Source organism: Microtus ochrogaster, chromosome 2 (genome assembly GCF_000317375.1).
Source record: "Microtus ochrogaster isolate Prairie Vole_2 chromosome 2, MicOch1.0, whole genome shotgun sequence".
In the NCBI taxonomy this organism is placed as follows: Eukaryota; Metazoa; Chordata; class Mammalia; order Rodentia; family Cricetidae; genus Microtus; species Microtus ochrogaster.
This window is the reverse complement of record NC_022010.1, coordinates 72,135,879-72,163,204: the sequence shown is the minus strand read 5'-3', so window position 1 is coordinate 72,163,204 and position 27,326 is coordinate 72,135,879. Positions and strand designations below refer to the sequence as shown.

At 45.2% G+C, this 27,326-nt stretch overlaps 2 protein-coding genes across 4 annotated transcripts in view; both read left to right on the top strand.

Moving 5' to 3' along the window:
- The first annotated feature begins 9 nt into the window (after positions 1-9).
- Positions 10-26,629, top strand: Slc5a3 (solute carrier family 5 member 3). Of its 3 annotated transcripts, XM_026786582.1 has the most exons (3): positions 674-1,288; positions 5,811-5,977; positions 16,927-26,629. In XM_026786582.1, the coding sequence occupies exon 3, from the start codon at positions 17,256-17,258 to the stop codon at positions 19,410-19,412; it is 2,157 nt and encodes a 718-aa protein (XP_026642383.1). In that variant the 5' UTR covers positions 674-1,288; positions 5,811-5,977; positions 16,927-17,255; the 3' UTR covers positions 19,413-26,629. The 3 variants fall into 3 exon arrangements, with proteins under 3 accessions (XP_026642384.1, XP_005345246.1, XP_026642383.1); XM_026786583.1 differs by lacking the exons at positions 674-1,288; positions 5,811-5,977 and adding an exon at positions 10-51; XM_005345189.3 differs by lacking the exons at positions 674-1,288; positions 5,811-5,977 and adding an exon at positions 400-476 and having other exon boundaries at positions 16,927-26,370.
- The window catches only part of Mrps6 (mitochondrial ribosomal protein S6), a 51,900-nt gene continuing 24,847 nt past the window's right edge, over positions 274-27,326 (top strand). The window contains exon 1 of the mRNA XM_013352731.2: positions 274-476. Within this exon, the coding sequence (XP_013208185.1) occupies positions 432-476 (45 nt within the window). The 5' untranslated portion in view covers positions 274-431. The remainder of the gene's footprint in view (positions 477-27,326) is intronic.

The following is a 27,326-nucleotide window of genomic DNA, read 5'->3' as shown; positions in this document are numbered from 1 at the left end:
GCGCCCAGCGGAGGAAGGCCTAGAAAGTTCCACCGGGTTCCAGAGACCAAGGTTGGTAGGAGCGGAGGAGGCGGGGAACGGGTGCGTGTCGAGCGAGGATGCGGCCTCCCACAGGTTGCTGCAGACCGTGTCCGCAGCCCGCAGGATAGGGGACAGAGAGACTATCCCTGAGCTCGAGCGGAGGCGCAGCCGCGGGCGCCCGGAGGGGCGGGGCGGGGCCTGGCGGGCGGGGCCCCAGGTGGGCGGGGCGTCCCGTCTGCGCAGCTGCCAGAGTCTTTAAGCCTGGCTCGCGCGGTCGCACGGTGCTTTCGCTGCCCGGGAGCTCACCGGCCCGTCCTCCCTCATTCCCCTCGCCGCTCTGCGCCCCGCGTCCCCGCCCTCGGAGTCCGGGCACCCCGGCTAGCCTCGACTCGGCGCCGCGATCCCGGGCCATGCCCCGCTACGAGTTGGCTTTGATTCTGAAAGCCATGCGGCGGGTAAGTGACCTTCCCTCAGACCGGTTCCCGCGCGGGCCCGCCCCGCCGCCTCTAGGCCTCCCAGCCCCGCGTCCCCGGCCATCTGGACACCGGGCGGGCCCCCTCGCGCCATCGGTCTACGGGAGGCCGGGTGCGCCGAGGGGGCGCGCATGGGTCGGGCGCTCGGCGCGGCCGGGTGCTCGCGGGAGGCGGGGGAGGGGAGTGTGTGCCCGCGCGTGTGCGCGGTCGCGGGAGGGGGGTGTGCCATGTACGCAGGGGCCGAGGCTGGCCTCGGACCCCGGCCCTCCAGAGTCTGGTGGAAGGACCGCGGAAGGACACGCGAGAGAGCCGAGGCCGGCCCCGCTCTACTCCCACGCGTCGAGAAGCTGCTCGTGGTCCCCGCCGGCCGCTCGTCCCTACTGCCTGTCCTCAGCGTCAGTGATCAATACAACCTTCCTCCAAAGCCTGTCGGTGCCGACTGTGTACCCCAGACGCTTGTCCCCGCTGTCACACTTTAAAAAAAAAAATCCTTTTGACCTCTCTTTTTCTGACTTCAGCGAAAATCCTGCACCTGGTACCCTTAGCCCAGTTTTCTTTCATTCAACGGTGGCCTTGCTTGCGCCTTCCGAAGACATGTTCTCCCCCACCTTCAACCCCCAGCTTTTGATTGATCTTGAGGTAGGGACTTTCAGGTCTGGAGGGATGATAAGCCACCAGGAGCCGGGTCACGGACTGGGGTCGGCGGAGGCAGCTATCTTCGTCCTCTGGTCCTCTGTTCTGAGTCAGGCTCTCCTCAGTCGTCGCTGACACCCCCATTCTGCTGAGAGAATTCGGTAACGTAGTGTGCTTTTATGCTCTCTCCTTCCCCAGCAGGTATAATTTAAAACAAAACAAAAGCATCGTTGTGCCTTGCTTGTACTTTGGAAGCAGCCTTCTTCAGCACCGGGCGTGTGGGCTTTGGGTCAATTTCAAGTAGTCACTTCAGTTTGCATATGCTAATCCAGGGATCCTGAGCGAAGGCTCTGAACGACTTAATTGCCATAGATCATGAAGAGATGTTAGGTATGCCTTACACAAGGTTGCCTGGGAAGGGACACTCCAGCCACCTGATGGTCCTGAGGTCTAGTCAGAATGCCATGGTGTGCCCAAGCTGCCTTGCTCCCCAGCTCTGGGAGAATTTTGTGTTGTTTCACCTCTTGGTAGTACACTTTCTCTACCTTCCTTCCCCTTTGGATTGTACAGCTCTAAGAGGATGGGAATAACGGGGGTGGGTGGTAGTGGGTACAGTGTTAGAAGGGACCGTTTCTGATTAAGTGGAGATAGTTTCTGGCCTCCTTTCACACTTTTTAGATGGTGTCAGAGACTGAAGAATGTGACCACCAAAATTCCTTTTCGTCTTGTCTTAGGCAGGGGTAAGGACACAAGCAGGGGATCTCTAAAGAGGTAGGGTAGAGACGTAATTTTGTAATCCTTTGAGTGAAAGCATACACCCTTGCTTAGCGTGCTTGCCTGCTAAATGTATTTTACCATATAGATATGTGTTTTCGCTCTAGGTCAGAAGTTGTGTGTAATTTGATTAAAATAACCTGCTCAAAAATCTTGGCTTAGAAAGTAGATGTTTAGACACTCCCTGGGTAAGAGGGACCATGGGATAGAGAAGGCGCCAGCAACAGTTCTTAAACCCAACAGTGTTGAGATCTCTAGCCCAGATAAGCTAACAAATCTCGGTTTTTTTTATTCTGACTTTGTAAACAATTAACAAAGATGTGCAGGTTTTAGACAGTTTTGTTTGTTCTCAGTTTTAGAAAGCTGAATTCTAACAGGATGTTGGGGGTATAAAGGAGAAAACGCTTGTTTAATATGTAATACCAGAGCCACGGTTCCAACCTTGGGCAGTTGCTGCTGCAGCAGGAGCCCTGAACCCTTAGTTCTGAACTGCACGCTGGATTCCCTCCCTTCTGTCCTCCAAGCAGTTTGTGTTCTTTGACCCGAGAGGGTTAAGCCTGGCAACAGGAAGGGGAGTTAGAGACTGGTTTCCAGCCTTTGTCTCCCAGAGTTGTGCTTGTGTTTCTTCTTTGCCTACAAAACAGTTGTAATTTCTCTTCCCTTTGAGGTTGTTCGGCAGCTGCACTTTCAGAGTTGGAAGATACATGCTGACCCCCACAGTGCCTCTTCAGTGGGCTGCCTGTGCGATTTCAGGGGCCATCACCTCACTTCGTAGTTGGGGCTGATTATTATGAGCCCTGTGTTTGTTGCATTTCCAAGTTTGTGTGTTTCTGTGTGCAGACCACCATCCTCAAGATTGTTGGGCTTGGATTTTAGTGTAGTAAAAAGTTGTGATTTCTGTATTCTGTAGCCTAAAAACAAGGTAAAAATGTGGCTCCCATCTGAATGTAGCACAGTGATAGGTGATTGGAGGTGCTGACCAGGCCATCTGAGAAGTCGTTGTTGAGAACAGCCTTGGATGGTCTCATAGAAGAGACCTGCTGTGGGCTTGGGAAGCCCTCCTACCCCAGGCTTCCTGGAGCTTCTGGAAGGACACAGCTGCAGAGGGACAAGCTGCAGCTCCCAGCTTCGCGGTTCACAAGGATCACCTATGGGGCAGTGGGTGTTCCGCTCCCCATCTGCAGAGGACCGGTCAGGTGGATTCGGGTGGGGCTGAGCTGTGGTGTGTGTTGTCTGGGAAGAGAGCTGCTCACCTTCACTTTGTAGTTACTTCAGGTAGGTGAAAGATAGTTGTGGACACCAGCTGACAAAGCCACATTCCAGCCCCGAAATTCTTTGTAGGCCTTTGTTTATGTTTTTTAAAACCTGGAATGGATGTAGAAGAGGCTATTTTTAGAAGAAAAATCTGTGTGGTATGTAGATATTCTTTGGTCACATGGTTCAGAAACACGTTGTTAGGTCAGAAGATGGGTCACAGAAGGGATAGATTTGTGACAGCCCTGGGGAAATGCTTTTCTGGTAATCATGCCATCATTACTCAAGAATTGTTAGGTGAGTTTAAACCATATGAATATTTAAATAATGACTAGTTGAAGTACTAGATGAATGGATGTACAATAAAATAGCATTTATGTTCCTTCTATATATACAGAATTTTAGAAATAGGGATTGAATGGTGCGGTGGTACATGTCTGTCATCACAACACTTGGGTAGTGGAGACAGGATCCTGCGTAGTGAGTGGGAGGCCTGCCTGGAATGCATAAGGAACTGTTTCAGAAGAGCAGCAGACATACTACATGGGGGTAAAATAGGTACTTATCTCATGAAGACATCGTGTTCATGCTCCCCGATGTTAACTTCAGGGACAAGCAGATTCTGTTTTCAGTAACTCACTTAGTGTGTAGGTTGTGGTTCTGGGTATCCTGTGGCGTTAGATATAGAAGACTGTCAGAATGAACTCTTTAAGATGCAGAGGACACTGATTTCCTAAGTTCAGAGCGGAAGAGGTTCTCACAGTTTCTTTCACCTGGGCCTTTTTGGTAGGACAGCCTGACCAAAGTTTTGTGGAGTTCCGAAGCTATGACTATTTGGGATATTTGGGAAGGAATGCTAGGATCGGTAGCCTCCTATGGGCCTTTCAGAACTCATAGGTGGGCTGGCCGACCTGGCCACCGTAGCCTGGCTGGCCTGACAGCATTTGCTTTCAGGACACGGCGAGGTTTCTGTTGTTAGTCGGTGCAGAGGTGGGGTGGAAGTGCCCGGCTGTCAGGTGAGCATGTCAGTCGTTTCTTTGTCTTTGGGCCCAGCCATATCAGCTTAGCTTGGGTCTCTAATACCCTGTCTTGGCGCTGTGCTAGAAGCTGTACATTTTCAAACACTCTGTGAGCAGTGCTCTGCTTTGATTTGGCATTTAAGTTCTTGGGTTCCAGTTCGCTGCAGCCACAGGGGACAGAAGGAGGAGGCCTCCTCTGCCCTGAGCTGTGGGTGAGGAGTCCTTCCCTGTCAGACATGGTTTGTATATCTGACAGTCCTGTCAGATGCTCACTTTCTACCCCACTGGACTCCCGCACTCACACTAATGCTCACTAGAGATTTTCTACTAAATCTTATCACTAGAGAATCTCCTTAAAATGTCACATAGTGAGAGACGATTTGTGAAGAACACCTTCCATGTAGTAAGTACTGTTGCCGTGCTTCTCAGATTTAGTTGGTTTATCTGGTTTGGCTGAACGTGACAGTGGAAGGAAGGGTGGAGGGGAGAAGTCTGTCATGATTATTCATATGGCTAAAGGCTTTGGCAGTTGGTTTAATGGTCAGATTTTTCCTAGTTAACTTAGTCACTGGTTTTATAGTAGATTTTGTTTATGTATTCTCATGAGTTTATATATGCAAGAGAAAAGGGAACCTCCTTTTAATATTTCAGCTAAGAAGGCCATATTATGAAACCATGAGATTTGTTGTCAACACATGTAATTGTTTTTGTTTAAGAAAATCAAACTTAAGGAATTAAATAAATGCCTGATAAGTTGTCAGTTTGCATAAAAGAGAAACTGCTGGACAATTAATCTGTCCCTCTTGTCCTTATGTTACTGTAAAAGTAGAGACTGACAGACTATTTCCCCCACTACTTACCCTTTTATGGGCAGTGTTCTAAGAAAGGGTTTTACATTTACTAGTTGAAAAAATGAGCTATAGTTTATGGGTCTATGGGATTGAGAAAAGTCCAGATATCACAGTCTGTCAGCGAGCTTGTATTGAAGTATGATCCTGTGGAGTTTGTCATCCTGTGGCTTTCTGTGGTGCTGTTTTCTGACTTTTCTTCTTTGATACTTCCTCATTTACATAATTACACCTTTGATCATTTAGGTGATGTGTGGTTTTTGAATCAAGCCCCCAACTGGCTTTCCCTCTGCTTGTCATAGACGCTTAGATACCACCTTGGCATTTCAGACTCAGTGTGGTTCACTTAGTGGATTGTGGTTCCCAGAATCGCCTGTTAGTTGCTTTCTAACTTCTTTGTTCTGTGGCCTGGGATCAAAACCTTCCCTTCTGTAGTCTCAGTCGCGTGTGCTTCCAGCCTCAGATGAGCACCCTGGGATTCTTGAAATTTGTTGGTGGCTTCTCATGTCACTGAGGAGATGAGTTAGTACTTGTAAATACACTGTTGGAGTGCAAGGGTGTTCGTTCTCGGAACACTTTACAAACCTGAGATGAATTTTAATAAGGAAGTAGCATTGTGTGGCATTGGATATCTGATTTTCACACCAGTTGATACTGTGAAAGCTTGCTGAGTCAGGGCACACTCTTCTCAGAAGTCAGAGATGTCACCATGTGACGTCATGGGGGCTCTGGTATAATTCCAGCCTACTTTTTTCTAACGTCCTCACTGCCTGTGTTCTCCATTCCAGATGCTGAGTGGCAGAGCTGTGGATCCCTGGATCTGCAGCTGCCTTTTGTTTCCTTGGTGCATGCATCTCATTGCCTCTCTGTCGAGAGGACCTTCCCTTTCCATAAAACCACGCTGCTTCCATGAAAGCCTTCAAGATCTTTTCAGCTCGCTTGCTACCTTAAGCAGGTATCAAGGCCTTCCTTCCACTGTTAATAATGTAGACAGATAGCAGTGTTGCCATTGTGAGCACTCACCATGGTATGTGTCTTTCTCACACAGCAAGTTGGTGAATGAGCCTTACCTCCTGTGCTAGATTGCAGCTCTCTTTGGTCAGGTGTGTTGTCCCTGTGGTCCTGTGCTGTGAGCATAACCGGTTCGCCAGATGCCTTTCAGGGTCATTGCTGTCTGTAGTTTTAAGAGACTATAGCATGGTGACCCCCTGTGCCAGGAGGTTTGCTGTCAAGTCAGAGGAGCTTTCCTGCCCAGAAGTTCCACTGGTTTCTAAGATGATTTTATGGCAGAAAACCTTCTTTTTATAGTAATTTGCTTATCATATAAATTGACCAAATGAAGGTAAACTTGACTCTGAAATCCAAGTTGGGATCTCTGGAATGTCTTGATACAAGATGAGTGGCTAAAATCCTGGCTATAGAAGAAGGAGTGCCCCAGAGTGTCGTGGTCTCCGCGTCTGTGCATCTGTGCGTAGATTGCCGTAATGATGCTAGATGTGCCTTGTAGATGCGGCACAGCTGGCACAGAGAGACTGTCGCGGGGGAACTGGATCATCAGCACCATTCTCTAAGGGCTCTGGTCCCACGTTAGGTTGACAAATGCACAGAGTTCATGTACTAAAGCATCTCAGGGCTGTGGGGATGGCTTATGATTAGATGAGATGGATATGAGAAGAGCTCTGCTTCAATATGTGCAAAACCAGGCTTTTCTTTTCTAAATGAACGGAAGAGCGGAAGGTCCCAAGTAAAGATATGGTTGCTGTGGTAGAATCAGTAAGAATTGGCGGTGGGAAGACCTATAAGGTCCTTTAAAGGTAGATAGAATTTGTTTTAGATCCTAGCTCGCACTTCTAGGGTGTTCAACTACTTCAGACCCCCACTTTCTCATCTTGGTGAGAGTGACCTTTTTTAGAAGGCCTTTGAAGGTGGAGTGGGAAGTAGGTGTCCAGTACACCTCTAGAGGAGCTCCCCGGACTCGTCTGTTGTTCCGTTTACTTGTGATGCTTTGTAAGGTAAACTGACGATGCTTATTGTATCGACACCTGAGACTGAGATGCAGCTCTTCTCAGGCAGTGTCTGGAGTAGAGATGCTGGTGCTGCTCACTGCAGTCTGGCACTCCACTTGGGAGTCTGGGCGCATCAGCTCTTTTCTCTCTTGCTTCCTTACAGAAACCCAGCTTATGTAGGAAATCAGATTTTTAAAGTGTTGCCCTGTGGGCTGATTGAGGTGTGCCTGGATCAGTTAGAGCTCTCATTTTGTTGTTTTGATTTAGATATTGGATTTAAGTGGCTGGTTTGAGCCTTTTGGAGCATTTATGTAGACAAAGCCCACCTTGTTAGTCTGTCATTGGTTTATAGTAGGACCAATAGGACCAATAGCTACACTCAACAAACACCAAGCATGTTCAGTTCTTAAAAAACAGTGGCACCCCAGTTTCATTGCTAGATCATGTGACCATTCAGGCTGAAGTGTCCAGCAGAGGCTTCCGAGTTCCAGGAAACATAGGATGGTCTGACAGCGTGAGTTGTGAGAAATGGCCCTGTGCTTAGCTCGGTTTTGATTCTTGGATTATTTTAACATACTTAGTTCTTTTTGTTTTTCCTTGTCTCCCTCCCCCGCTTCTCTCCAGGTAGAGTTTCAACTGTGCTAACCAGGCTGGCTTAGAGCTCCTTCCATAGCCCAGGCTGGCCTTGGTTCGTGGCCCTGCTTCTGCCTCAGCCTCCCGTGGACTGGTGTTACATGCTCATCAGGTCTATTCTATTTGCACCCATTTTCTTAGTTTCTTAGGGGCTTGTACGGTGTTGCTTTGTGTGGAGAATGACGCTGGGTCAGGGTGCTAGGAGGCTGTCGGTAGGTTAACCTGTGACCCTAGAGTAGAGCATTAGGAAACAATGAGGACTTGAGACTTCAGTTTTTATTTGTGACTAGGCTTCGTATTTCTGTAGAGAAGAAACCAAGTTGGTACCACAACTAATTTTCTCTTCTTGTCTTTGTCCCTTCTTTACCCCTCCAGATACCTGACGTCAGATTGCAAATTTGAAACCTGAGGCCCGGGTGTTTGAACGTATCTTTTGGCCTATGGTTCAGTTGACACGCTTGGCTCCTTTTCCCTAATGATTTCTTCTGTGGTTACAGCGTCCCTGCTAAGGGTATCTACCTACTCTTTGGATACCCAGAGATTGGTACCTGGGTGAGAACATAAGAAGGAATTGCGGTTGAAAGCTCAGACTTAAGGAAGTATCCACTGGAGTCCTCACTCTGCAGGAACTGACACTTGGTTGCTTTCCCCCGTAACCAACAACTCTTGTTTTTGGCTTTATTTAGATTTCACTTGAAAAAAAAATGTTCTTCTTGACACCTATTCTGGCCATCAAATTCTTTGATTTTTGTCAACCACAGCTTTGGGAATCTAGATTACTGTTTGTGTAGCCCAGTGTGAGAACGTTGTCCCCTGAGGAGGAGTGCAGAGCCGAGCATGGTCAGTGGCTGGGAGCGTGAGGACGTTGTCCTTGTGAGGAGGAGTGCAGAGCCGAGTGTGGTCAGTGGCTAGGAGCATGAGGACGTTGTCCTCGTGATGAGTACAGAGCCGAGCGTGGTCAGTGGCTAGGAACAGGTTCTCTGCAGTACCATGCAGTGAACTGCAGAGAAGTACAGAGATGGTTTCATCTCTGATATACACATTGCAGATATGAAACATCCACTGGGTACTGGGATTTTGCTTCTGTTTTAAGGTGAGTTTCAGACAGACGGCAAGTGAGAAGCTAACCAGGGGCTGTTTGCCTGGCACAAATTCTGCTTCTGTTTGCCCTTTAAATTACTAGACCTTGTTCAATAAACGGTCAGTGTAGGTTGTTGTGTTTCTTTGACTGGTGTACTGCCTGCCTTCTGTTTTGTTAGCTGTCTCAAGAAAGCACCTATATGGAGTTTGTGGTACCACAACTGTAAGTCATCCGGGTTCTGATGGGGACAGTCCAAGCCTGAGGCCTTGGGGCACTTCTTGTCTCACAAGATTCCATTTTATACACATAAAAAGCTTTTGTTTCTTTCAGATTTAGTCGGTGTGAGAAGAAGAGTGAAGAAAACTTGAGAATTTCTCCTAATATCTTTGTTGTTGTTGTTGTTAAATTTTATCTGATTAGGATGAAATCACTGGAAGTTTGTTCTAGAGTTTCCAAGATCTCGTGTCTTCTGCTATCCACAGGAAAGCAGTTCTGAAATGCTCTCTAACTTTTAGCCCCTTCTCTTGTCTCAGCTGACGAGGAGAGGAAAGCCCCGCTGCGCCCCCCTTCATAGCGGCCTGTGCTCCTGCTGTGCTGGCTCGGGTTCCCTTCAGATGCTCTTCAGTTATTCTCTTCCTGCCCTTAGTTTTCTTTCTTGAAAAAGAGTTCTCTGCCCTTTAGGGAAAATTAGGACACAGCTAAAGTGTTTTTCAGAGGAGGCACAGGCTTAGGAGAGCTAGAGACTGGTCTACAGGAGCATCTGTCTGATGTGAACAGAAAAGCCGTGCGTATGTGCGCTAGGAACAGGTTCTCTAGGGACATGAGCAGGAACCAAGGAGGTCGGACTCTTTGTCTCTCCGCCCCTTCTCTCTCTCTCTCTCTCTCTCTCTCTCTCTCTCTCTCTCTCTCTCCCTCCCTCCCTCTCTTTCTCGTACACACACACACACACACACACACACACACACACACACACACACATATACACACACCATGAAGGTGAACGCTGACTTGGCTGAGTTTTACTGCTTTAAGTCATGTGGGTGTTAGCCGTAGTACTGCCTAGTCTTAGTGATTCTGAAGCAGATGCTGTGTGTTTTTCCTTCACTTAGGGTTCATCAACATTTTGAAGATGAGTGTGATTTACATTGCATAGGCAGAGAAAAGGAGTGTCCAGTGTTACATGGCTTAGCCAGGCTAGTACGCTGGTAGTCTGAAGTGGGGTGTCATGCCTTGATGACTGCATCCAATAAATAGGGCACCTTGTAGTTACAGTCCTTGTGTCGAAGAAGGGGCCAGTGCCAGCGTTATTTCAGGAATGCAGAGGCTAATGCGATGAAGGTTCAGCGTTGATGGTATTCTAGCAGGAGACACGCTAGCTAATGCTATAAGGAAACTAGTCAGGAGAAAGACCAGAGTGCACCAAGGTTCACTACAGTTAGGATGTTCAGGCAGGATGGAAGCTCAGTGAGATGGGCTGAGGCCATTGGCTGCAGCGGGACTAGGTCTAGATGAAGTTGTGTTAGCGCATATGCAGTTAAATAGGGTGACTGCCGCTTATGCTGCTAGGTCCAGCTTCTTAGAAAAGCCTTCCTTGGGAGAGTTGGCAGGGCATAAAAATAAGTGATCTAATAAGGCATCTAATTAGTGATGATGGAGTCTACTGCTTTCACATCTCAAGTCAGGGTGTCAGGGATTGGCCAGGGCTACCCGCATGCTTCCGGCTTAGCTGGGTCCTCATCATCTCCACAGTTCTTAAATTGATAATCTGTCTGATGTTGCCTTGAGGTGTGTTCCTGTAGTCTGTAGGTGTGAGACGGTTTGGGTGTACATTAGCGCCATCACTGGCTCTGACAGGTCCATCAACCCCAGTCTTAGGGTAGCTCCTCTATTGTTACCTTTTCTGAAGTGTGTTTTATATTTCCTTTAGTCCTTATAATTTCAGACTGTTACAAGAACTCCATTTGATAGCCTGGTGCGTAGTTTTTGTGTATATTTATTTATTATGTGTACAGCATTCCTTCCATGTATGCCCGCAAGCCAGAAGGGGGCACCAAGTCTCATTATAGATGGCTGTGAGCCACCATGTGGTTGCTGGGAATTAAACTCAGGACCTCTGGAAGAGCAGTCAGTGCTCTTAACCACTGAGCCATCTCTCCAGCCCTGTTGCATAGTTTTTAATTCATCACCGATTGTTAGAAATCATCTTTTTCTGTTTTAACCCAGCACTGAGTAGTGCATACCTTGATGGTGCTGTTAGGAGTGACGGCCTCTCCGGTGCAGTACAAGCACTGGCGTTTGGTTTATACTGAAATGTGTCTGTTAAATCAAGGGTTGTGCTTTTATTGTTTGGTTTCCTTGGGCAGTCTACAGTCCTTTCCAGGAATGACAGCGTGCATCGCAGACTCCATTATTTTGGGGTCTTCTGTGGTTCTCTCTGTGATTAGAGGAAGATTTGATATGTTAGTAGGTGTCGGTGACAGTGCCTTGTTTTGGAGTGTGCCTGTGTGCTTTGTTGTGGAGAGTAGGCAGTTGTCGGGTTAAGGTGACATGCATTAGATTACTTCATGGTAAATGGTAGCTCCTTTTCTCTTCTAATAAGGGATGATGGAGAACAGACTTGGAACTGGACATCTTGTTCTTACCTGTTATCTACTGGCTTTCGTATTTGAATCAGTTGCTGCTGGAGGACTTTACTATTGTCATGTTTCTCTTTAGAAATAGCTACTGCAGCTTCATGGTGGTGTCTCTTTACAATTGTTTCTTCCAGTCTGAATTCAAACAAGTTCCACAGGTTACCCTTCGCTCTGGCCTCACCATGCTGTTAATGAGAGCAGCCATCCTCTGCACAGTGTTTTGTGAGTTTGAATATTTTCTGGAAGCTGGTGGGAGAGATTTGAGTACCTAGCCAGGCATGGTGGCACACGCCTTTAATCCCAGCATTCAGGAGGTAGAGGCAGGTGGATCTCTGAGTTCCAGGCCAGCCTGGTCTGCAGAGTGAGTTCCAGGAAAACCCAGTGTTATACAGAGAAACCCTGGCTTCAAAAACAGAAACAAAACAACAGTGTAAACAAAATGAGTAGTTGAGGTTGCATTTTGTGGAGTATTTCCATAGTTTTGGTGATGACTGTCCTGTAGAGATAGACTGAGCATCAGTGAATGCATGCAGGCAGCCATCCACTTTAAAGTTCACTGTCAGCTTCCCCAAGAGTCTTAGCAGGGACTCATTGCCACAGGTGCATTATTGTGCAAGTGGCTGTGGTTATCATTTCCTTTTTTCTTGTTTTTTCCTGATGTGTGTATATTTCTGCTCTATCTCTGTGTGTATCTTCCCGAAGAGTGCAACATCTACTCCAGAGACAGTGTTCCTGTCCTTCAGTGATCCTAGTATCACTTTAGTATCACTGGGACTCAACCCCCAGAGCCCTGCACATGCCAGGCAAGTGCTGCACCCTGAGCTGTAGCCCAGCTCTTAAGTCTTCTTACCTGTAAACTGGGGTGATTGAGTCTGTGATTGTGGAGGGGCTTCTCCATGAACTAACTGTAATGGTGCTGTGTGGTCAGTGCTGATGCAGGAACCGTTTTTATCTGGGGTGTAATTCAGCTAGCGTGTGGGAGGCTCAGGGATAAGTGTCTCACACTAATGATTGTCATAGTGAAGAGTGGAGAAAATAAAAGTTCTTTGTAATACGTTGCCTTCCACAGGAAGCTTAGGCTTGTATTTGTATAGCGTGAGCTTAGGGAATGTGTGGGAGCAATCATCAGAGAAGAACAAACACAAAGAAAGCAGCACAAGCAGCAGTGCGGTGTGGAAGCTGTTCCGAAATGGAGGTAGCAGTGTGAAGGAGCTGTGGATTGGTGCTGGAGCTGCTGGTGCCTGTAGACACGGGTGTTCAGTGCTCAGGACCTGACGGAGTCCAGGGTTTCCTTGCTCTGGCAGGCTGGCCTGCTGTTCTACACATACTTACTTGAAGTCGAGGGAAGGGCTTCTGTTTTCCTCCAGTGAGTGATGTAATGCATGCGTGGAACTGACAGTTGGTGGATGGCTGGGAACCACTTTAAGACATTTGCGAGTGAATTTTACATGTTCAATACATTGTTTAATTTTGTCCTTTCATTTTATGTGTGAATAACATTTGTGAAGATCCTAACCTCCCTTGCACACAGTTGACAGTTAAATTTGAAAAGGCCGGTGTCATCATTCCCTGTCCATTCAGGTTGGAGAGATAAATTGAGCCAAGCCACCAGCCTGTGGTAGTGTGCAGTGTTGGGAACGTTCTCCATCTTTGTTATGCCCCTAGGAGCGAAGCAGTGGCTGGCTGCATATTCACAGGGACATACTGTTGCAATCAGAATGTGAGATTTTCCAGGCTGCTCTTCAGAGAGCCACTATTTGCTGCTGTGCTGTATGCAGTCCCTGCAGCTCTGTCCTGCTCACCTACACCCACACACCCTGTCCTGATGCATGCCATCTGGGCTTAACTTGTTTGTTGCTTTGTGATGGAGACAAAGGAAGCTTTGGATGTGACAGTTCTGTGATGCAGGAGACCTTCAGAGTTCTTGTATGACCCTAGGTGGTAATGGTACTTCTCACTTCTGTCATTGTACGGATTTAACTAGCCAGGCCTCCCAGGGACAGTGCTGAGGTCCTGTGCAGTGTTTGTGAATTTAGCCCAAGGTAAAAACAGTGCAGTTGGTTACTTTTAGGGTCAACATAATCTATGTCAGTGGTTCTCAACCTTCCTAATGCTGCAGCCCTTTGATACAGTTCCTCATGTTGTGCTGACCCCCAGCCATAAAATTATTTTTGTTGCTGCTTCATAACTGTAATTTTGCTACTGTTATGAATTGTAATGTAAATATCTGGCATACAGGATATCTCATATATGACCCATCACTGACAGGTTGAGAACTGCGGGTCTGTGCTTTGTTAGCTCACATCTAACATGGAGTTATGACAGGAGTCCCCACTGAGCTCCATGACTCTTCCTTGTTCCCTGTTGGGATTCTATGTCAGGTGACTCTTCTTTTTAGAGATCTGCTCCTGGATTATAGATTGGTGCAGAATCACTCCCTGGTTTGGCAGATAAATAAAATGCTCCCCCTAGACTGTAGAAATGAGAATTGGTTGTCTGACTAGTTCTATGTTCGTCAGTGGAAGACTCACGAGTTGATCTCAGTTGGGGCTCATGTCTTCTCTCTAGTTGGCCAGACGTGGCGCCATGTGCATTTCCCTTCTCTTTCTGCTCTAATGCATTTAAATGCATGACCATCGCATCTGCATTCTGATTTCTTGTGAAACAAGGTCATACATTACCAGTGATTTTAGTGGGGAATTCCTATTTCAGAACCCTCTGTGTTTGATGTTAGTCTGAGTTAGTTCCTCTTTCCTGGGGACCATTTCTGTACTCTAAATACTCTTGTTGTGGGAATCATTGTTTTTCTTTTTCAAAAAATGTCATGTCAAGGAAACATGTTAATTGTGAAAGAAAACTTACGGATACAGAACACAGTCTAAGAAGTTGCGTGTTAGCTGGAGGTGTTTCCATGTGTATTCATTCTAAAATAAAGGAACTCTGGGCCTGTTGTTGTTCATGGTGCTACTGGTGAAGAAATGTTCACTCTTTAAACATGGAAATATACAAAACTCACGTGTATTCTGTTGGGATTCCCTCTCCCCTTAAAGAAGCGTGAACTCCGTCTCCTGCAGGAAGGCTGGAATCCAGGCTCTGATAACTGTGACAGACTCTCATTCTGCTGTGACATTCATACCTTTCTGCAGTCTGAATGGACCTGTTGTGATTATTTTCCTTCTGTTCTGTAGGAAGCATCAATCCCTGTATGCATTTTAAGTTGAAAAACTAAAAACATCCTGCAGGCCAGTGCAGGGCCTGGTGAGGCCCCTGAGGAGTGGCTCTGGAAGGACATGAAGAGGGAAGACAGTTAAACACACTTTCTGGTTCTTGAGACAGTCTTACGGTAGACGAGACTACCTGAAGTGGTCCTTTGCCTCAGTGTACTGAGTGCTGGGATTACAGGTGTGTGTCATCGTGCCCAGCCTGGACAGCTCTGAGCTCAAATTTGGCCAATCTGCTATTTGCTATGAAGGCATGTCTAAGGAATGAGGACTCAGGCTCTGTATGGGACTTTGAGCCAGGTGAGCCCCCTCTGGAAGCAGAAGACGGCTTAGTTGATGCTCTGAGTCACATTTAACACCACACTGGTCCTAGATTGATTTCTAGTGGTGGACAGGACATGTCTGCTTTGACTCTTGAGCACAGAAGCTGCTACCTCAGCAGGGGTCAGAAGCTGAACCCTCCCCCCTATAGACAAAGGCTCTGAAAACATGCTAAGCTTCCACCAAGAAGACTTTATCTGAAGATCCTGAACCAGCAAGGCTCTTCCTCCTGTGAAGGTGGACGAGTGTCAGAGTGACAGCAGTACGCCTGGTCTTGCTTGGGCCGGAGGAGAGTCTCCACTGAAGGCAGGACCTCATGACCAGCCTCTTCCCACTGCCACTGACTGAAATATTTATAGAGCTTACTCAAATTTTGGAGGGTTTTTTTTTTGGGGGGGGGGTTTAAACTTGAAAGACTTGGAGGATTAAGAAAGCAGTCATAAAATATGGTCAACTTCAGGATTTGGCGGGTATGAAGTAATGATGTAAATTTGTACTTGAGTTTTTTGTTGTTTTGATTTGCTTTTGGCAGTATCTTGTTACTGACATGATTTTCAGGAGGTAGGTAGGATTTTAATGTGGTTTTATTTTCATTTTTTATGTTAGGTGTAATTATTGTGTGTTTTGACTTAGAAGAGCGCTGGAAATGATAGAACCGGCATTCTCTAGGGAACAGTATGGATTCAGCCTGCTGGAGTGTAGTAGGATCTGTTTAGGGAATGACTCGCAGACTTTCCTTTTGAGAGTCATCAAGTTTTTAACACTGCAGCTTTAGTTCAAGCAGTTTTGAGAAAACTGGCCTTATTTTTATTTATGGCTCCATGGCTTCTAAGTTTACTGATTTTGTTTGTTTGTTTGTTTATTTAAAGAAAATGCCTAGATTTATCAGAAAAAAAGTTTTTTGAAGCATGGAAAATCACTTATTTTGAAGTTTCCTCACTGATAAGCAGAAGCACTTAGACGCTAATATGTGGCAGTATTATTTTGAATAATAACAATGTTATTGATCTGTCAGCTTCTTTTATAATTAACTGAAGACTGAGGATTTCTTTAGTAATCAGATTTATCCATTTGATTTTAGTCATTTTTAAATGTGTGTTTTACAGAATAATCTTAATTCAGAGCTGAAAAATGTCAGATGGATTTATTGAAGATGATTTAATGGTTAACTGTTTTGTTCGGGTTTGGAAGACAGAGAAATCAAAGTATTCATCCTTCCAGAAAAATCTCCCTTTGCTTTTCATACAGGAAAAAAGAATTAGACATATTACAGTACTGAAAATATTCTATAAAATCAAACCTTGAGTGGAATGCTTTTGTCTTCTTAGGTTTTTTTTTTTGGGGGGGGGGATTATTGCCTGCAGAAGGAGGGGAAAGAAGGAAGTTGTTCCTGCTGAAGGGTTCTTTTCTCCCTAGCAGAGTGCGCGCAAGGGCAGCTGGAGTCCGGGAAGCTGTGTGCTGTTTGTTTGTTTGTGTAGGGTTCCTTTTGCTCATCAGCTGTGTATTATCCTAAGTTCCCTGTGACTACATTTACAGCGGGACTTTTACCGTCTCAGGTACCTGCTATTGCATCTAGGACTTAGCTGGCCATAATGCTAGCTCCTCTCCCCATCACTGCAAGAATTTGAAGATCTGTTCTGCTTTGTTAAGGGAATCTAGTGTTCGCTTTCTCCCGTAGGGCACTTTAACGTCTTGATTCTTGTTTTGAGGTGCAACTGCAAGACAAGGTGTCTATAGCAAGACAAGCAACAGTTTTGTGACATGGTGGGCAGTTGCTCCTTGAGACCTGAGGCGACTGATGATCCTTTTGTTTTTAGCTCAGAATGACGGCTGCTATCACTATCCTCTGTGACAATAGTTTGTGCTTTGCTGCAGTTATTAAAGTGTATTGTAAAAGTGTTTTTTTATAACAAATGTTGCACCATGTTTGCTCAATTGAAAGTTTCCTCACTGCTTGATGCGCCCCTCCTCTAATTCACTCTTTGTCTTTTGTCTTTGCTGCCTTGCAGGGTTGGTACAGTAGGCTCCACTAGACTTAGCTGCAGCTCAGAGTTTCTCCTCCAGCACCTGAGTAAATGCTGATGGTCTTGTGGACTAAGAGTGCGAGCTAAATTCTCAATCCCAATTGAGAAGCGGAGGAAATTTAAAACTGTCTCCTTCCAAGCTTACTACAACCACCACCATCAAGACAGCAAACAAAGGACAAAGACTTTGAACTGCTGTGTTGCTCTGTGTAGTCCCGTTCACGTGTGCTTTACAGACTTGGCTGGGTTACTAATAAGTAAATAAGAAGTTGGACACTTCTTTCATTCGGACATTTTATTCACAAGTTACCAGAATGAGGGCTGTGCTGGAGACGGCAGACATTGCCATAGTGGCCCTGTATTTTGTCCTGGTCATGTGCATTGGTTTTTTTGCCATGTGGAAATCTAATAGAAGCACTGTGAGTGGATACTTCCTGGCCGGGCGCTCTATGACCTGGGTGGCAATTGGTGCCTCTCTGTTTGTGAGCAATATTGGGAGTGAGCACTTCATTGGGCTGGCAGGATCTGGAGCAGCGAGTGGATTTGCAGTAGGCGCATGGGAATTCAATGCCTTACTGCTCTTGCAACTTCTGGGATGGGTTTTCATCCCTATTTACATCCGGTCAGGGGTATACACTATGCCTGAATACTTGTCCAAGAGATTCGGTGGCCATAGGATTCAGGTCTATTTTGCGGCCTTGTCTCTCCTTCTGTATATCTTCACCAAGCTCTCAGTGGATCTGTATTCAGGTGCCCTCTTTATCCAGGAGTCCTTGGGTTGGAACCTTTATGTGTCTGTCATCCTGCTCATTGGCATGACCGCTCTGCTGACTGTCACCGGAGGCCTTGTTGCAGTGATCTACACAGACACCCTCCAGGCTCTGCTCATGATAATTGGGGCGCTCACACTTATGGTTATTAGCATGATGAAGATCGGAGGGTTTGAGGAAGTTAAGAGAAGGTACATGTTGGCCTCACCCAATGTTGCTTCCATTTTGTTGACACACAACCTTTCCAACACAAATTCATGTAACGTCCACCCTAAGGAGGATGCCCTAAAAATGCTGCGAGATCCAACAGATGAAGATGTTCCATGGCCTGGATTCATTCTTGGGCAGACCCCAGCCTCGGTATGGTACTGGTGTGCTGACCAAGTCATTGTGCAGAGGGTTCTAGCAGCCAAAAACATTGCTCATGCCAAAGGCTCTACTCTAATGGCTGGCTTCTTGAAGCTTCTACCAATGTTTATCATAGTTGTCCCAGGAATGATTTCTAGGATACTGTTTGTTGATGACATAGCTTGCATCAACCCAGAGCACTGCATGCAAGTGTGTGGAAGCAGAGCTGGGTGCTCCAATATTGCCTACCCACGCCTGGTGATGAAGTTGGTTCCTGTGGGCCTTCGGGGCTTGATGATGGCAGTGATGATTGCGGCTCTGATGAGCGACTTGGACTCCATCTTTAACAGTGCCAGTACCATATTCACCCTCGATGTGTACAAGCTTATCCGCAAGAGCGCGAGCTCCCGGGAACTAATGATAGTGGGCAGGATATTTGTGGCTTTTATGGTTGTCATCAGCATAGCATGGGTGCCAATTATTGTGGAGATGCAAGGAGGCCAGATGTACCTTTATATCCAGGAGGTGGCAGATTATCTGACCCCTCCAGTGGCAGCCCTCTTCCTTCTGGCAATTTTCTGGAAACGTTGCAACGAGCAAGGGGCTTTCTATGGTGGAATGGCAGGCTTTGTTCTTGGAGCTGTCCGTTTGATACTGGCTTTTACCTACCGTGCTCCTGAATGTGACCAACCTGATAACAGGCCAGGCTTCATCAAAGACATCCATTATATGTATGTGGCTACAGCATTGTTTTGGATCACAGGACTCATAACTGTAATTGTGAGTCTTCTCACACCACCTCCCACCAAGGACCAGATTCGTACCACCACCTTTTGGTCAAAGAAGACCCTGGTAACAAAGGAGAGCTGCTGTCAGAAAGATGAGCCATACAAAATGCAAGAGAAGAGCTTTCTACGGAGCAGTGACAATAGTGAGGCTATCAACCATGTCATTCCCAATGGGAAGTCTGAAGACAGCATTAAGGAACTTCAGCCTGAAGATGTTAATCTGTTGGTGACGTGCAGAGAAGAGGGTAATCCAGTAGCTTCCATGGGTCATTCAGAGGCAGAAACACCAGTAGATGCTTATTCCAATGGGCAAGCAGCTCTCATGGGTGAGAAAGAGAGAGAGAAGGAAACAGAAAGCCGAAGCCGGTATTGGAAGTTCATAGACTGGTTTTGTGGCTTTAAGAGTAAAAGCCTTAGCAAGAGAAGTCTCAGAGACTTGATGGATGAGGAGGCCGTTTGCTCACAGATGTTAGAAGAGTCTCCGCAAGTAAAAGTCGTGTTAAATATTGGACTTTTTGCTGTGTGTTCGCTTGGAATTTTCATGTTTGTTTATTTCTCCTTATGAACTTAAGAACATGGTGAGGCACTTCAGAAAATACTGCAGAAATGTAACTGTTGCATCTCTCAGGCATTGTTTACGCTGAAGGTTTTAGCCAAATTTTACTTAGCAGAAAGTCATCTATTTGCAGGACTATTTTCCTAGAGATGGATGAAATAAATCTTCAACTTAAATGAAATAAAACAGAATGAATTGTGCAAAAAAAGAAAATGTGGTTTTAGAGTTTTCCATACCAAAGTGAGGAAAGACCAATTCTTCTCACAGGTCACTTAGAGCAGAACTGTGTTAAAGTACCATGATAAAGTGTCTTGTCTGCATTGCCAAGTCTCATAGACCTTGTGCTGAAGTAGATCTATCTGCTCATTTGTAAAGCTTTTGTCTCTAATCCCTGCTATGATTGAAAAATCGAATTCATAGAGATGTATGATTAGTTATGTCCTGAAAGTCTAATGTGTTGTATAGTGATCACTTCAGGACAACTTTGGTTGCCTGGCTGGTTTTGTTAGCATGAGTCCATGGATTCTGCTTGCCAAAAGAAAGGAAGAATGTTTTCCTGGAGGTATTTTTGTACCCCTTGTGTGTGGAATGTTAGTGGCTTGGGCAGACTTTGTTTCAGGTCCCTCCCTCTGTTTTTCTTTCTTAAACTGAACCTTACGGAATGACTACCAAGTCTGTATATATATATTTTTTTAATCAGGGGGGAAGTAAGTATTGCTGATGATCCCCACATTTATTGATGAGATAAGGTGTTTTAAAATATAGTTTGAGAATTAACTACCATGCAGTGCTTGATAAACGTAATGCTAAGAGGATGCTGAATCATCTTCTGCCTGTGTCCTAGCTGCTTCCTTGTTATTTTGTAGTATTCCTTGTTAATCAGCCAGATGCCTTCCCCATGGTCCACTTGTGAGAAACGTTCAGTGTCGCCACAGAAGTGGGCACAGCTTTTGTGTGCTGAGTTGTGGCCCTTGACTAGCTGTGATACACTGATATTGTGTTTAGAGGAAAAATCAAATCCTGACTCACAGTGCATTCTCTATATGTTCTTTTCCTGAAGACGTGCTGCGAGTGTCAGCGCACACATGCGTAGTTACAAACTGGCCACCCGCCACAGAGCTCTCCTCACCCTTGCTGTTGATCAGCATAAGGTTTCTGTGGATGCCCAGCGTGGTCATGCGCTCTTGGGGAGGACAGACCTTTACCTTTATCCAATCACAGCATCCATGGGCAGCGGATCTATGTTATAGGCTGTTTCTACCTAGTGAGGATGGCCCAGAAGGAGTTAGAGAAGAACTCTTAAGGATGTCTGTAGTCCTGTCTTCAACACTGCCTGTTCTCCATGAGAGATGGAGAACACTAACTATATACCTACTTTCTTTAATCTAATAACTTTTTAAATTATATAACAAATTTATTAAGCCTTGTACTCAAGGACAATTATTACTTTTATAGATCATTTTGTAGATTTTGAATCAAAGCTCAATCCTGATAACTTTTTTTTTTTTTGTAATGCATCAGTTTGTTTGCAGATGATGGACTTGAAGCCCAACACTGACTTTGGGGCTCATTGGGTCCATATAGTCTTCCTGTCTTCAGGAGGGTTTCTGATGGACTGAGCCTGCAGGTGGAAAAGGTGATTCATGTATGAATAGCATGTATTTTGGAAGAGCTTAGAGTGCCTTGTACAATTTTTCTCTCAATTTCTATTTTGAGGTTTGTAACTAGGGACCAAGTAGATAGGGCTTCCTTGTCTTGAGTGGAGGTCGAGGCTGTGATGCGTCCAAGGTCATGGGACCTCGTGGAAAGATGAGAAAGCAGTTCTCCAGATCTGGATTCAGAATTTGCCCACATGTATTTGAATGAATGGTTTGTTCGTGGTTTGTGACAGTCTTCTCTTAAAGAATTTTCCGTTTGAGATAACCTTTTAGGCTATGAAAAACATTCATAGGATCTCGGGTTGCCTGAATTTGTATCAAGTTGTAGGAGTTAGTATTTCCTTTGAACACATCCCTCTGCACTTAGCAAGAATTAACATGTTGGCTGAGTGGCCTTCCCAATCCTCATATTTACAGCGTAAGAGAATAGGTGTTTATGTGAATTTCTCCCCTTTATTTAGTGTTGAGTCCTAATAATTTGGAATGTTAGATCTTCTTACCTCTTTTTGTTGTCTTATAGTAAGATACATAGAATACATCACATGTCTGTGTAAATAGCAGTAGGTCAGGTTTAGAGTTCTATATCTATAAATAAGAAATACCTTAACATATCCATGAGGTGTTCATTCTTACCAGTGTGAGCATCTCTGTACTGACTCTGAAGTCCCTACCGCTTGTCTTCCTTACTGCCTCCCACGTGGATGCCGTGGTTGAAGAAGGGTGTGAACTGGGGAAGGCAGCTTCATTCCAGGAGACCAGGCTTTAGTCTATAGGTTATTGGAATGACCTTGGAATGATAGATGGTTATTTCAGGCTAGCAAAGTATCCATCCTTCCCATGGATATATGAGTCCTAAAAGATGGTGTGGATCTGTTCAGACAGTTACACATGCATTTCTGTGCTTGTGCAAGCTGAGGTTCTGAATTGACCAAGATTCACACTGACTAAAATGTGGCTAAAAGTAAAAACGTAGGTGGGGCTGTTGGTCCACAGATGCAGGTGAGAAATAGTTATCCTTGGTGTGTGGGATCAACTTTTCCGTGTTTTGTCTTCCCAGGCAGTTTGTGTCTGGGTCTATAGCAGAGGGCTTCTGGCAGTGGCCTGAAGAGGGATTGTTGACTCTGCTGTGGGACTTCAGGTCTCTTTCATTTCTGAAGACTGTGTCCTGCCGATCTCTCCTCCGGCTGTTCTTTCTAGGAAGTGATTGCTTTTGTTTTTAGAGGAGCATCAAGTAATAACTCGTGTCCTTGGCTCAGATCCAGTGGGTCTCATTTCCAGGGCTTCCTTTCCACTGGCTCCAAGGATCCATCATTATCTTGCACACAGAGGGAGGCTGACCAGGGCTGTGTGTCCTTACCTCTTTAGAGATGTCACCATAAGAGATTAGCAGATACCCTTCACTTTGTGAAACTCTCAGTTAAGAATGGATCTCTGAGTTAATTGGTTCTCTGAGCATGGGGTTAAATTAAAAGCCTTGTCTGGGGCTGGTTCTGAATCCTTAAATTCCTTCACTGGGACTCTTTCTCTGTCGCAAGTGCATGATCTTCTCATCTCTTTGAATGCCATTTAGTGTAATCTATGGATGAGTCTTCTTCACCATATAAATCAGCCTTGTCGTTAACCCATTGAGAGATTAGGTCTTGCATCTTCTCGTCTGACTGGTACTACAGTACTAAGATTGCCTCATCCCCTCATATCACACTTTCATGGGAGGTACGATTGGAAGGAGACCACATAGGTGTCACCCTTCCCTAGGTGTGCACGAGACTGCTCATTCCTGTTGAACCGTGTGTCTGCATGGCCTGTTGGTGCACAGTTTCTAAGACGTGATGAAAGTGCCAGCGTTTCAGTGTTTTTAAAGTCAGGAAGCAGTAGTGAGTTCTCGCAGGAGCCCCTTTGAGATGATGGGGTCATGTGATGCAGAAAGGCTGGGTTTTGCCATTGAGGTGGTAAAGTTGGAAATTAGCTGGTACAGAGAGAAACACTTGGGCTGTTATGTCCGAGGCTGGTGCAGAAATGATGACTCGGGACCAAAACCCTTCTCGTGAAGATCACCTGTCACACTGTCTTGAACACCGTAGCTGTTCCGCTCGTGAGCTGAGGTTCTGTGTAAGAAAATTGTTAGTGCCAAGTCCCACACTTAGTCATGTGTTTTCATTTAAAGTTCTCACTACTGACTGATCTTTTAACAATGTTGTGAAATCGATGCCATTTATGCTTCTGTCTACACTCCTTTGTAACAGGCAAGGTTTAGTTTGCGTGTGAGCCACCCATTGCCCTAGCAACCAATGGCTGTTGCCCTGTAGCCTTTGCTGAGAAACGAAGGAAAAGACGTAGTGTGTGTCATTACTCATCTCATGCACTTTACTCTTTGGAGGAGCATGTATCTGCAGGCTCTGTGGATGGCCTGATTCCTCTAAGTGTGCCCAGGAAGGCTGAGGAGTTCTGTCTGGCATGCTGCCCTCCTGCCCTTCCTCCTCAGCCCTTGCCCCCAGGTAGCGTATGTCTAAAGACTCTGCTAGAGATTTTCTGGACAGCACAAGTTGACAGTATATACCCACAGCATAATTAGATGTATTTGCCCTATTTTCCTAGGGCTGCTGGCTTTATAAATTTATATGTAAATAATACACACGCAAATTTAATGTTCAGTTTATTAGTGTGAAAGCAGAATGTCATTAGTATCTCGTATGTGCATGTCTGTGTGTGTAATTGGAAACAGATGGGGCATACTGAAATCTTGGAATGGCAGTTGTTAGTGTACAAGGTTTTCCACAGTATAATCAAATTTTGAGGTTTGTGTTTAGGTTGTAGGTAACTTTCTGCTTGCCAGTGTTGATCTGCTAGTTTGCTCCTGTCCCTTTCTTAGCCATAAGCTTCCTATGCTTTTAGCTTTTATTGTAACTAGTGAGGAAAGCTGCTAGTAGAAAGTACACATTTACACGCTTTTATATGTAGTTTTTGGTTCACAGAATCAAGGCAGTTTTAAGTATATATATTGTATCTTAATGTTATTTATTCATATTAATTTGCTTTTACATCTATAATTAAAACTTTAAAGTTACATTCTGATTCTGAGTACATTTTTAGAATGTCCATGTATAGTTTGTTAAGGACATCTGAGCACTCATATTTCCATGTGTAAGGAGAGGCTAAAGGTCCATAGAAAGCACAACACTGTTCACGTGTGTGTCTCCACTTGTAAAAAGCACAAACCTAATAGCATTCTCACTAACCCACAAGTGCACGTCATAAGCCCACCAAGCCGCGCCCCAGGGTTGTCAGGACGACCACAGTACCGAAAGGCTGGACAGGGAGACTGCTGTCCAGCTGGTCCTGAGAGATGAGTCTTACGTTCTCCCTGCTTGTGCTGCTCTGATGGGGAGAGTTCTCAGCTGCTTATATCTGGGGTTTTAGGGAAATGAGATCTGTGGACACAGACCCACAGTCTGAAACTCAACTGGGACAGTAGGATTTCTGGGGGGCAGGCAGGTGACAGCTTTGTGAGTCGTAGTCATTGAATGCTAAAATGTTGTCTAGAAGAAGTGTTACTAAATTCACACCCAGTTGTGCAGATACTATATTGATCTTGCATAGGTTTGCATGAGGTGGCGTTAGCTTTGTTTCTTTCTGTGCTTAGCTGTACTTTTTAGTAGAGAGTTGGATCTCTGTGTTCCGAACATCAAACTATTTCTGGACAGACTCTATATGACATTGCTTTTCCTAATAGTACTGAGAATTTTCTAATGTGTTCTGTTAGCTCCTCAAGACTAGATGAGTGGAAAGCTGTGGGTGTGCATGCAGAAATAAAGATGTATTTCCTCCCACTCAGCATTGCCCTTTCCCCTGGTTTGCTTTACCTCCAGATAGTCCCATGGTTACCAAGAATGAAAATGAGCCGTCTAAGTTATGGCTACATCTTCAGATAGAGCTGTCAGAGGAAAGAGAGCGCCTCCTCTGTTTGGGTATTTTTCTTCCCAGGGAAACCGTATAACAAAGACTGTAGATGACATAGACTAATGTGGTACGTCTTAGGAGAGTTCCCATGAACTGGGATGGTGGGGTTTCTCCCGTGTGCACCTACAGCGACATTTCACAACTGGTAACCTGGAGGTGCAGGGAGGGTGCTGGTGGGGGTGGGCTGAGGGAGAGCCTGTGAGGAATGTCCTTGACTAGCAATATGTGACTATGTAGAGCAGTTAACTTTTGACCTCTGTATTCTGTACTTTTAAGAGAGTTTAATAAAACTTTTTGAAATGCTTTTTAAAATTTCTTTGACACAAATGATTTTCATTTATAATTTCATGGAAAGAAAAGTAGTAATGGTGTAAATATGTATAATTTCCTGATTTCACTGTGAGAACTCAGACTGTTGAGTGGCAAACAGATCACCAAGTCTTTTGCTCATGGACTGCTCTGTGGGGTTATTAAGATGTAAAAGCTTTATTATTGTTATTATTATTTTAAATAGTGGCATACCGCATTAGTGTCTGAGGACGGTATGGAGCCGTTCCTCTGCTACCCTTGCCATTCTTGCTTCAGCCTGTGAGCACCTGCCAAGTTGAGACCCAGCAGGGGCTTGTCTGTCCCTGTGTGGACGCCGCTCTTTGTCTGGACCTGTTGGTAATCACCATATGAACTGGTCGGCTTTTCCGCTTCGCTTTTCTTTTTTGACAAAATGGGTATCAAAAATAGTTGCTGTGCAAAAGTTAGTAGTCTTCTTCCAGAAGAGCAATTCTTTTTCTAATAATATTCTGTGAAATTGCTTCATTCATTCCTTTATTTCTAAGCCAAATGCCAGCGGAACACTGCTGCTTTTATCTAAAGAATTTTGATATGTAAGTATTAATGCATTTTAAAAGATGTCTGCTTTGAGAAATGTTTTCCCGTGTACTGCCTGGAAGCTTTGTCCACACTCCGGGCTCAGAGATCCGTCAGTACACTGGGCCGTGTATTATGTGCGTGGATCGTTTCATCTGGTATTGTAGACCAAATATGGCTATAATGGGATTTGTGAACATTAATTTGTTATTGGTTAGCTTTTAATTATTTCCAGTTTACTCTCTCTTGTCCTCAGCCTCTTTTGTTTTCAAGTTTGACTAATAAGGTCCGTTTTATTGTGTAAGGCTTTAGTTTCAGAGAAATCAGAATTTTCTTCCATCTTGAAAAGAAAACTGTTAAACTGTAAATTTAAAGCTGTTAGTTACTTGTGACAGTTTTAACTTGCCTATACTGTGTACAACTGATTTTTACAATTGTAGACTTGTATGATCTTGGTTTACTGTGTTGTGTTACTGTTGTTTAAATGGCAAAAAAAAAAGCGCCAATCTTCTAAAGAGCCGTCAGTCTTCGTTGCTGACTGCAAGCTCTGTTCTTTGTGTACTCGTGTTATTTTGCCAGCTGCTGCATTAGCCTTCAGAAGTATTTGAAAACTTAAGATGAATATATTCCTTGCAAAGTCCGTTCCTTTCTGTGGTATTTTGTCCGGTAGCTGAAGTGTAGTAATTATTTTATGGAGATGTTAGCACTTCTGTACAAACTTTGAATAAAATGAAAACTTTACTCTTCTGTGACTCTTTCAGTGTGAATGTTTGTCCCCAGATTCAGTGTCTCACTCCACCCGAGGCCCTGCCGACTTGGTTCTTGCGTGCTTTCCGAATGCCTACATGCTAGTATTGGTACCACTTTAGCTGTTGTGTGTCAACACCGACCCATGGGTACTTTTATGTAAAACACGGAATAAATAAGAATGTTCGTGGGTTTTTCCTAATGGTTTCAAAATCACTTCAGGTTACAGGGAAGTTGCCCTAAGACAAGGGCATGTAGGAATTGTCTTCACCCCGGGTGACCAGAGTTCGCACTGCCATGTTTGCTTTGCAGATGCGTCTTCATCTTCCCGAGAGAGACGTTTGCCCACATTACTCCCTGTAGAGTTCTTGGGCGCATTCTTAAGGCAAGGACAGCAGTCCAGGAAGTAACAGTGAGTGTTTAGTCCAGAGACCTCAGATGTTGCTGGTTAGCAACCTTAACGGGAAGTCATTTAGAGGTTGGATGCTGCCTTTAGCTTTGTGCCTCTTGTTTCCCTTGATCTGGGACAGATCCTTGTCCCCAGCCCTGTGTTTGAGGTCTGTGGTGCCGTGAATGCCCCACAACTTGGGATCATAGTTTCCTCATGATCAGAACAAGACTGCATTGGGGCAGGAGCACACCATAGTGAAGGTAGTGTGTCTCAGCACGCAGGTCTGTGCCCGGTTGTCCACAGCAT

Bases quoted from the DNA above. Each gene is read 5' to 3' on its own strand.
- Slc5a3 (XM_026786583.1), top strand. From the start codon at position 17,256: ATGAGGGCTGTGCTGGAGACGGCAGACATTGCCATAGTGGCCCTGTAT.